Raw genomic sequence first — 10,793 nt, 5'->3', positions numbered from 1 at the left:
GACATGGGGGAAGTTTCTGGCAGCTGCTCACAGAACCCAGCCCTGGATTCCCCCTGCTACCAAAACCTGGCAAACCCAATACACTGCCCAGCATGGATCACCTGGAACGTGGGTCACCAGGTCTGTGCCCAGCATGAATCGCAGTTGGGTCACTCGTAGGGCTTATTATGGACACAAGACTCCAAGTGACTTCTAGAGATGGACTTGGGCAGGAGGAACCCTCAACCCAACGCACTCACACCTTGTTTTCCCCCCCACAGTAGGATTTCTCCTTCCCAAACCTTGGCCAGATGGAGGAGAAGGATGCAAGGAAGAGGAAGATGCCCCGGGCCCCCCAGGCAGGTGAGGAGGAAGTCAGTGCCCCTTTGCCCCTGTCTTGTCCTGGATCTCCCAGCCGAGCATCGCCCCCGGCTGCAGGACAACCCCGCTGCCGCCGCCGTCCTGCCGGGGATGGATTTGGGGGGATGTCCTTGGCCTTCCCTCTGGGCCGGAGGCAAATCCCCTCCCTGTCCTTCTTCCTTCCTGCCCCAGGCCCCGAGCTGAGGACGGAGAGCCCGGAGGACAAATCCCCCCAGCAGAGCCTGGTGGGAGAGGCCGTTTTGAAGGGCTCCACGGCGCAGGAAGGCAGCGGGGAGGAAAAGGCCCAGAGATCCCCCCGCAGGAGGGGCTCCAAAGCCAGCCCAGGGTGCTCTGAGGAGGAAAGAGCCAGCCTGGGCCGGGAAGGCGGCCGGAGCTTGAGCCAGAGCTGCGGCCTGGAGGTCCCTGAGCAGCCTCCCAGCAGGGAGAAGCCCTACAAATGCTTGGAATGTGGGAAGACCTACAGCCGGAGCTCCATGCTCCTCACCCACTGGCACACCCACACGGGGGAACGGCCCTACACGTGTGAGGAATGTGGGAAGAGCTTCAGTCACAGGTCCAGCTTTATCCGCCACCAGAACATCCACACCCGAGAACTGCTCTACAAGTGCTTGGAATGTGGGCAGGTCTTCAGCCGGAGATCCCACCTGATCGACCACCAGATGATCCACACCGGGGAACGGCCCCACAAGTGCTTGGAATGTGGGAAGACCTTCAGGCGGAGCTCTCACCTGATCGGCCACCAGCGCAGCCACACGGGAGAACGGCCCCACGAGTGCTTGGAATGTGGGAAGAGCTTCAGCGACAGCTCCACCCTCCGCAACCACCAGCGCATCCACACCGGAGAACGGCCCCACGAGTGCTTGGAATGTGGGAAGAGCTTCAGCTCCATCTCCCACTTCGTCTTGCACCAGAAGACTCACACTGGGGAACGGCCCTACAAGTGCTCGGAATGTGGGAAGAGGTTTCTGACCAGCTCACATCTCCTCAGGCATCAGCAAATGCACACGGAGGAGAGGCCCTTCCGCTGCACCGACTGCGGGAAGAGCTTCAAGGACAGCTCCATGCTCGTCGACCACCAGCGCATCCACACTGGGGAGAGGCCCTACAAGTGTGGGGAGTGTGGGAAGAGCTTCATCCGCAACTCCCACCTCGTCAGGCACCGGCGCGTCCACAGCGGGGAGAGGCCCTACGAGTGTGAGGAGTGTGGGAAGAGCTTCACCCAGAGCTCCAACTTGACCACACACCAACGGACCCACCAGAAGAGAAGCCCTGTGAGCGCCTCGACTGCGGGAAGAGCTTCATCTGCTGCTCCAACTCCATCAGCCATCGGAGGACCCACGTTGGATGATCCACAGTGACCCACACTGGGCACAGACCTGGTGACTCACATTCCAGGTGATACACATTGGGAAGACGTCTGGCAGGTGGTCTCCCTGTGGGCATCTGGATGAAGGCAGGGGGAGGAACATTCATCAGGACGCAGACTAAGATTGGAAATTCATTGGGAAGAGCAAATTTGTTGACTTTAGACCTGTGGCAGGACATCTCCCCTGGGATGTCCAAGCAAACTATGCCACGGCCCGGTGGGGTGAGGAATAGGGATGTGACACTGCACAGAAGGGTCTGACAAGATAGAAGGTCGGGGTGCAATGGCCACTTTATTAAGGGAGGACTGGGACTTATACAGGGTTTGGCTGAGGGAGGTTCAGTAACCAGGGCGGAGCATGAGACGGACACTTCAGGGTGTAACAGGATGGGAGAACAAAGGGAAAGGAGGGAGGAACTGGGGAGGAGTTGGGAGTCAAGGTCCAGTGGGAAATACATTAAATGGGGTTCAGAACAGGGATATAAACATGAAAGTCCATAGGCTGTCATCTCTTCAAGCACCATACAGGTCCCTCCGTGCCTGGAAGTGTTGCCATTCCGATTCTTGTTCCTCCAGATCTCCCCCTTTTTTGTTTTCTTGAGGGGTTGACAGGAACACGGTCTTTGGTGTAAGTCTTTTACACGTGGCTATAACACAGCAAATGGTTAATAATAACACAAAGAGAGTAAACAAAACTCCAAAACATATTAATAGAATCTGTTTAACCCAGTTGGGTAAATTGGGTGAGCCTAGTTTGTCGAATAAATCGTCGGTAAATGCTTTGGGGGAAAATTTAATGTCATTAATCAGAGCACACAATGTGTTAATACCTTGGAATACCGACTCAGAATGATCAGAAAAATTCAAACAACACATTCCCTCAAAGTCTTGACATCCATGGCCATGCATTAATCATAGGAAATCTATTGTGGCCCTGTTTTGAAGGGACACCTCTTTTAATTTTTGGGTGTCTCTAACTAAGCCTTCTGGGGCGATGCCGGTCGCGTTGGCCAACATCCCATGCGTGTCAAGGTATTGAGGGCACGTGAAGCTCCTACCCCTGAGATTATAAAGGAACTAAAATAATTGCCAGTAATAGACCAAAGGTCGATATTGGGGTCGCAATCTTCAGGAATTTTTGGGATAGGGAGGACTCCTGCTGGAGGGCGCGAGGCTCCGGGGGAAATTAGGGCGATTTTTGATGAGGTTGAAGAACTTTCTTTTGCCCATTCAAGGGGAGACTGGGGGGTAGGATAATTGAGAGGGTCTTTCCTGTAGGACTCAATGGCCTGGCCATGACCTAATCTCCAATCACTTTTCGGAGGGGGCTGAGTTGTGGTAAGTTTTTTAGTGGTAACAACTGGTTTCTTAGGAGTGATATATAGACTTGGTGGTTGGGGGGTGAGAGGCTTCACCTCCGGCCCTACTGCAGGGTATTTCACTTTTAGAATATCTTTGACAGTAGGGTTCTGGGTATTTCACTTTCAGAATATCTTTGAGAAGAGGGTTCTGCATTTTTATCAATTCAAAGTCCCGTTTCTGCCGAATCAGGGTAGCGGGTTTTTCATTAATTCATTTAAATTTGAGAGGATGGAACAAGGTAATTTGACCTGTGGTGCAGGGCCCTCCAGTGGGGTATGAAGAGACTCCAATCCACGCTCTTTCTCCACATATTAAGAACTTTCCCTGGGACAATGCACTAGGCTTAGAGCCCACTGATTCCCTAGTGATTATCTCTGGTGTAGTGTTGTTGCACCACAGGGAAGTGTCTTTGTATAATTCTTTAAAAGGGGTAACATCATTTTTCTTGATTCGGGAAGTAGAGCGGGACACAAATTCAAAGCATTGATTTGCAATTACTGATCCTGGGGTCTCAAATTCCACAGGCTCTTCTTCAGTACATGAGGGAGACTCAAAATAATCTTTTAAATTATCATTGAGGGGAAGACCAACCAAACATGTCTGGAACAAGTTATTGACATTGTTAATAGAGAGACATAGAACATCATTATTGGTTTCTAGTTTCACCCAGATGTTCTCGGGTTGCTGGTGTGCCCAAACTGGAATGGCTGGCGCGGGTTCCGGTGCTGTGAGGATTATTATGATACCGAGGGAGATGACGGATGTGGTCCACATGTTGTTCCTTGAAAGATTTTCACTCGTCTTGCTGGGACCCACTTGGGTCCAGTCTCTGCAGAAATGCAGGCATAACCTTTCCACCAGGTAATCAGGGGAAAGGGGCCTGTCCACTTGATCTTTATAAAGTATTTTTGCCTTTTTTGGGCCTTGCGCATTCTCTGTATTAAAATGTCTTTCTACAGGACTTCTGCTTATGGGCATGTCAGGTTCCTCCAAAATGTTTAAAAAATGTAGGACGTACATAGTTTTCTCCAATCTTTCCTGAGGAGCCGTACCCATACTCCCCCTTTTTTGTTTTCTTAATAAATTTTTTATATTTTGGTGGGCACGCTCTACAATACCTCGCCCTGTGGGGTTGTGAGGAATCCCTGTGGTACGGTGAATACCCCAATCACTAAAAAACTTTTTGGTTTCTGTAGACGTATAGGAAGGGCCATTATCCATCTTTATTTGCTTTGGGACCCCCATTCTCAGATAGGAAGCGTTTCTTAATGTCTTTACTCTTTTCACCGGAAAGATCATTTTTGAAGATGTGTCCATGGACACATGTACATATTTTAGTCTCCCGAATTCCAGCACATGCATAACATCCAACTGCCAAATTTCCCACGGCTCCAGCCCTCTGGAATTGGTTCCTTCTGAGGTGAGCGGAGCAACCGCTTGACAGTCAGAGCACACCTTTAAGATTTCTTCTGCTTGATTTAACTTAAACCGAATTTTTTCTGTAGGGTTCGCGCATTCTGGTGAAAAAATTCATGAGAGATTTTTGCCTGTTGATACAAATTTGGTATTGCAGCCACATCTGCCAGTTTTTCAGCAATTTGATTCCCCTTCGCCACAGGGCCTGGTAGCACAGTGTATGTACAATGTAGTATACAAATCTTCTACTGTGGATCAAGGATGATAATTCATTTAGCAATTCAAACAAACTTCTGTTTGAAACTTCTTTTAGGTAGGAGCTTTCAATTCTTTTCACAATGCTCACAGCATAGGCCGAATCAGACACGTTGATTGCTTCATTTTGGAAGATTTTAAAGGCGCGCACAACCGCTGAAAGTTCCATGATTTGTGGTGAACCTCGTACCTTGTGGATGTCTTGCTGCCAATGGTCGTTCTCCAGCCAATGGAGAATCGGACCCATCAGTGAAAAGTGTTTTAGCCCCCCTTATGGGAATCTCTGATTGAACAATCTTTCATTTCAATGGGATTTGTATTAACCTTTGGATAAATTGACGCGCCGGGAGGTGAAATTTTATCTCTCCTGGGTATCCACTGATGGCAGTTTGGAAATCTGTGGAGGTTTGCAGCAGTTGTTTGAGCTGCTCAGAGGTCAATGGGAGGTAGACACGATCTGCTTCACTTCCATTGAGCTCTAAGCTTCTCATGCACCCTTTGAAAATCATCTTGCCAATCATCTCTGCTACATCACAATAGCCTTTTGAAATTGGTGTGGGAGGAATATCCATTCCCATAAGTAGAAGTCCTTGTCATTAGCTGAGAACTGGCCTAAGATGGCCAGTGGCTGCTGGGTCTCTCTGATGATCACTAAAGAAGATGGCAGTCCCTCCATCTCCCTGTTTGCTTGGTGTCTGGATATTTTTTCCTCAACTATGGAAAGGGCTTCTTCTGCTTCCATAGTCAAGGATCTAGGGGAGGAGAGATCTGCATCTCCTTTTAATAACCCAAACAGGGGGTGTAAATCACTGGTTGTGATTCCCAGCACAGGACGCATCCAGTTAATTGCTCCCAACAGTTTCTGGAGATCATTTAGGTTTCGAATTTTTTTGTCGATTGCAACTGATTGTGGCCTGACAGATTTCGCGTTAATTTGGAGTCCAAGATATCTCCAGGGTGCTTCTCTTTGCACCTTCTCAGGGGACATTTCTAATCCACGTGAGTTTAGCGCCGAAACCGTGGAATTTAAGGTTTTTTCGACTGTTTTTGCACAGATCAAAACATCATCCGTATAATGGAAGATGATTGATTGCGGAAATTTTCGCCTGGTTGGAGCTGGAATTTTTGCAACAAACATCTGACAGAGTGTTGGTGAATTTCTCATCCCCTCAGGGAGCACCTTCCACTGGAACCTGCGGTGGGGTTCACAAGTGTTGATTGCCGGGACCGAAAACGCGAATTTGGCCAAATCAATCTGATTAAGAAAAATATGAAAGAAGCAGTCCTTTATATCCACCACAACCAGGGGCCATTCAGCAGGGAGCATGGATAGAGATGGCATTCCCTTCTGGAGGGTTCCCATAGGTTCTAGGACTTGGTTAACTTTGCGCAGGTCCCGGAGAAATCTCCAGGAACCTGAAGATTTTTGGCTGACAAACACTGCAGTGTTCCAGGGGCTGCTGGAAGGCTCCAGGTGTCCTTCAGCCAATTCTTGATCTACTAATTGATTTTAGAATTTGCAGCTTTTGTTTGGGCAAGGGCCACTGATCTACCCAAACTGGAATTTCCGTTTTCCGGGTGAGTCTGGGCAGCTGCATCTTTTCAGTGATCCCCCCTAAAAAATTGTCTCAAGACCCAAATGCCATTGTTCCATGGAGTCCCACCCCCACGGTGTTACTGATATATTAAGAACGTAAAGTCAGAGAGATGCAGGTCTGCCCTCTGGTCCATATATGTTGCCAACCTCCTGACTTCAGACTGGCTGCTGGGAGCCACCCACTCCACTGACTTGTGTGTCCGTGGGGTGAGCTGACCAGCTGGACGGCCAGTCCCGGGATGTGGGAGCCCAAACCCAGCTTTCAGCAAAAGGAAAACAAGGCTGACAAACACCTCGTGATTCAAGAAGTTTGGACCCCTGTCCTGAGACCTGCTAATGTGCAACCCGGAGATATAAACCTGGCTCCAAGAAGAATTAAGAAAGGACTTTTTGAGGTGATTGTTAAAATCATGTCTAAACCCCTGTAATCCCTCTATCCCCCATGTAATCCTACTGGAAGAAAAAATAACTATTTGGAAACTACAGCAAAAGTTTGTGTAACTCCCCAGTTAACATAGCCGTCCCCTTCATTAACATGTCCAGCCAGAGATGCCTTTAAATTGTGTTCTCGTGCCCAATAAAGGATTCCAGTTCCTCCATAACTGGGATCGTTTTTAGCTTTTATTTTCCAGACTGCCACTCCGGGAGGCAATGATTGTTACATCCTCCCCTGTGTCCAGCGAGCCCACCACCTCAACCTTTTGGGGATTCCGCGGCTCTGGAAAGCAAATGAGACGTGTTAGAAAAGGTCTGGGAGATTTCACGGCAGTCCCCCGGTTTGCCTGTGCCAAGCTCTCGCTTCTTGCCTCCTCATGATGCTCAGAGCATCCCTAGAGATCATCTTTGCTGCTGGGAAGCGATCCTCGAGCTGCACAGGCGGAAAGGCAACAGACAAACCAACAGCTGTGTTATCACCAGTGAGGTGGGAATTACTTCCACTCCTTTTTTCTTTGCTGCATAGTGTGAAACAATTCAATATATTTGTTCTGTGTATACTTTGGCGGACGGGCGAACTCCAGCGAGCTGCTCAGAAGATCTGAGTCGAAGCGAGGGAGAGGTGACTGGTGGTATAATCCAGTCCAAGGATTATACACACACTGTTCTTTGATCTGAATGGGTGGATGCTCCTGAACTACGGGGTAGTTCAGGGTGAGATGGGTTGTGCAGGATGGAGCGCGGCTGAGGGGATGCTTGTGTCGTCCTGCCCCCCCGAGTGCTCCGCTCCCTTGATGCCAAGATTTTGCCCCCAAAAAGGCACAAACAAAAAGAAACTGCTTAGAGACAAAGTTTGTAGCCTTTAAGCAGGAGGTGTTTTATTTCACGGGCCTCCCGAGCACCCGGGGAACAGTCAGGTCATCCTGGAAAAACTGCCCCACCTTTTTAGTAAAGAGACAGGATTATATACAATTTCTACGAGTGATTGCAACATTTTTACATACATATTCATAGAATTGCAACATACGTTTTCAATATTCATAACAGGTGGAGTTTAGGCGGAGTTAGAGGTGTGGTCTTCAATTTGGGGAGAATCTGGGAGGGTCGATCCGGCCTTCATCCCTAGGAATCCCCCTGCCCACTTTTCATACTCATCGTGAACTTTGTGAACTTTCTTACTTTGCCTGACATCTCGGTGCATCTGGCAAAAGTTTCTGATGATTTTGCAAGGATACCCAGATCTTGGCTCATCTTCCTTCTTTATCAGGTTGTTCTTCTGAGTACATGTGTTCTGGTTCTCCTGTGTCAGTATGTTCTGCATACCTTAATGAATTATTGCCTCTGCTATTTCTAAGACATAAGCATTTCTGCTCTTGCTTAGACCTGTATTCTGAATTTAACTCTCTACTTTTCATATAGTAATATTTGCTTTCTGGGCCTTGTCTGGCTTCACCCTGTTTCCCAAATGCTCACGTGCACATGGACATGGAAGGTCTGGCAGGGAGCTGAAAGTCACCTTCTGCCACAGCCCGAAGGGAAAGGGAACAGGGACGCGACACTGCATAAAAGGGTTCTGACACAGTGGAAGGTCAGGGTGCAACGGCCAATTTATCAAGGAGAACAGGGATTTATATAAGGTTTGGGTAAGGGGAGGTCTGATAACGGGGGTGGAGCATGGGATTGACACCTCAGGGCAGAACGGGATTGGGGAACACGGAGAAGATGGATGGAACTTGGGAGTATCCAGGGAAGGGGACCAATGAGAGCTCACTCTGCACTGCGGCACCCGCCAGCCAGTGAGAGATGAGTGGAAAACCAGGGGAGAGTGAGGGAATAAACAACTTTTGGCAGGAAAACGTGAGGGCAAGTCCAGACAAGCCCTGAACAATATAAACCAAGGGGATTAACAGAGGAATAGCTGTAGGGGTACATTGAACATAGTAATAAACTGGGGAATAACGTGAAAGTCCATGAATTATTAATTCGTACAAGTCCCTCCAGGCCTTGAATCTCTCCCAGTCGCTTTGCTGTTCCCTCCTCAACCTTCCTCTTTAGATGGGGTGATTTTCTGGGGGGAAGGAGTTCGCCGTGGACGTTTGTAAGGGATCTACAATGAGAGGACCGATGGTGGCCCTTCCCACATCTCCTACAAAGTGTCTTGGGGCGTCGGAGGCTGTCGGTAGCTCAGGGCGATGTTCTTTCATGTGTCCCTTTTGTCCACAGCTGAAACAAGATTGGGACCCAGTCAAGGCTGCAGCAAGTGGGCCTTGTGTGACCCTGACCCTAATTCTTGCATGCTTCGATCATTTCAGGTAGGGTAGGGTTTTTTAACATTTTTAGAGCCTTCTGGCAGTCTCCATTAGCTTTCTCGTGCACTAATTTATTAAACAGGATATCCTGGCTCTCTTTTTGTTGAACTTGACGAGTTATGGCCTCTTTTAGCCTTGTTACAAAATCAACAGAAGGTTCTTTCGGGCCCTGATTGATGAGGGTGAACGATGGCCTCACCTGCCATCTTTAGGGCCTCACCTGCCAGCTCTTTGGTAACATCTAGATACTTTAAATCTATTCTCAATTAATCATCCCTGCTTGCATAGTTTCCTTCTCCATATAACATATCTAACCGGAATCCCTCTTCTCTCCATCTTTTCATTTACATATGTAGGAATTAGTTTTTTCCACTCAGTTTCAAAAACAGGACTGCACCGTGGACAGCAAGCCATTGATTACTGCCCTGATGTCATGGGGGATTAATGGGTATGCCAGGAAAAAAAGACTCCAGGAGTCCCACGGCGAATGGGGCTCCAAGGCCGTGCTGTGTGATGGCCTTTTTTATATCCTTTAACACTGGATGGGATATGGGCCTCCATTAGGGGCACGGCCTTCCTCTGAATAAATGGGGAAAACCTTCAGGAATTCCACATCGTTGGCTCGGGCCGCTTCATCCCTGAGGGGTTTCCAAATGTTCAGGTGTTCAGTGTGTATTTCCAGTGACTGATGTGAGTGGTCTGTGTCTGTGTCCTGAGTGCAATGAGTGTCATAGGCCTGGGTGGAACAGGCCCTCGTCCTCCCTCATCCCCGATGCCGTTTTGTGAAGGTCAATGAGATGTTGCACCCTCTCTGTCCCTCCTGCCATTCTGGGGCTTTCGGGGTCCATCTTTCGGAGGTTCAGGACTTAGCAGATGGTTGTTTGGCATTGCTCTTTCTGGATTTAGTGGTGTTTTCATGGAGGCTGTCATTCGGGTTCATCCTCTGGTGCTGTGGTACCATCAGAACAAGCCTTCAGGCAATTAAGGCTCCCTTTGCATTTCGGTCCCCCCTTTCATTTTTGAATCCGAAAAATCGGCCCGAAAAACTGCTCAGAGACTTTTTTTATCTTTCAGCAGCAAGGTATTTGTTTATTCAACGTTGGGAGCAAGCCAGGTGCGCTGGACAAACTTGCTCAACTTGCAAGTGCAAAACGAAGCCATTTTATACACTTTAGATGCATGGTTACATCATTTATTATACATATTAATAAGCAGGCTGGTCTCTGGGCGGAGTCTTTCCAGACATGCACAGTCTTCTACTGTGGGGGTCTTCTGCTCAAGCCTTCATCCCTCTGGTGGTCACCATGGACGTCTTCCTCAATTTGACCCCTTCTATTAGGTGACCTGAATTCTTCAAGCTTGCAAAATCCTGGCTCTGGCCCTTTTAGATCTTATTCAAATGTCTAGTTTACCTAATTTATTACTGTGTGTATACTACTCCTGTTCTTTCTATAATAAGACCTTTGGTCCAGTGAGCAGAACAGAACATGAGATTAACCAGTGCTCCCAAAATGTTCTTCTGGCAAAACAGGTATTGAGGTTTCTTAGCAGGCCAAGATATCTCAGTTAACTCTTCTAGGCCTGGCTCCTGTTTCATTTTCTCGCCAAATTTTATAACCAATCGTTTGCCCGTCATCTACAGATGTGTCTTCCAAGAGCACACAACCTTTATGATCTCACCATTTGGCGAGTG

General features: G+C 48.4%; 1 protein-coding gene across 1 annotated transcript; it reads left to right on the top strand.

Moving 5' to 3' along the window:
• Window positions 1-10: 10 nt before the first annotated feature.
• Window positions 11-2,105, top strand: LOC113961132 (zinc finger protein 436-like). The gene is made up of 2 exons (XM_027671200.1): window positions 11-342; window positions 532-2,105. Exons 1-2 carry the CDS (start codon window positions 291-293, stop codon window positions 1,716-1,718), a joined length of 1,239 nt encoding a protein of 412 aa, XP_027527001.1. The 5' UTR covers window positions 11-290; the 3' UTR covers window positions 1,719-2,105.
• The last annotated feature ends 8,688 nt before the right edge of the window (window positions 2,106-10,793 follow it).

This window comes from Neopelma chrysocephalum, unplaced genomic scaffold (genome assembly GCF_003984885.1).
Source record: "Neopelma chrysocephalum unplaced genomic scaffold, ASM398488v2 Primary Assembly neopelma1_97036, whole genome shotgun sequence".
In the NCBI taxonomy this organism is placed as follows: Eukaryota; Metazoa; Chordata; class Aves; order Passeriformes; family Pipridae; genus Neopelma; species Neopelma chrysocephalum.
The sequence above is the reverse complement of the archived record's forward strand: the minus strand, read 5'-3'. Positions and strand labels throughout refer to the sequence as shown.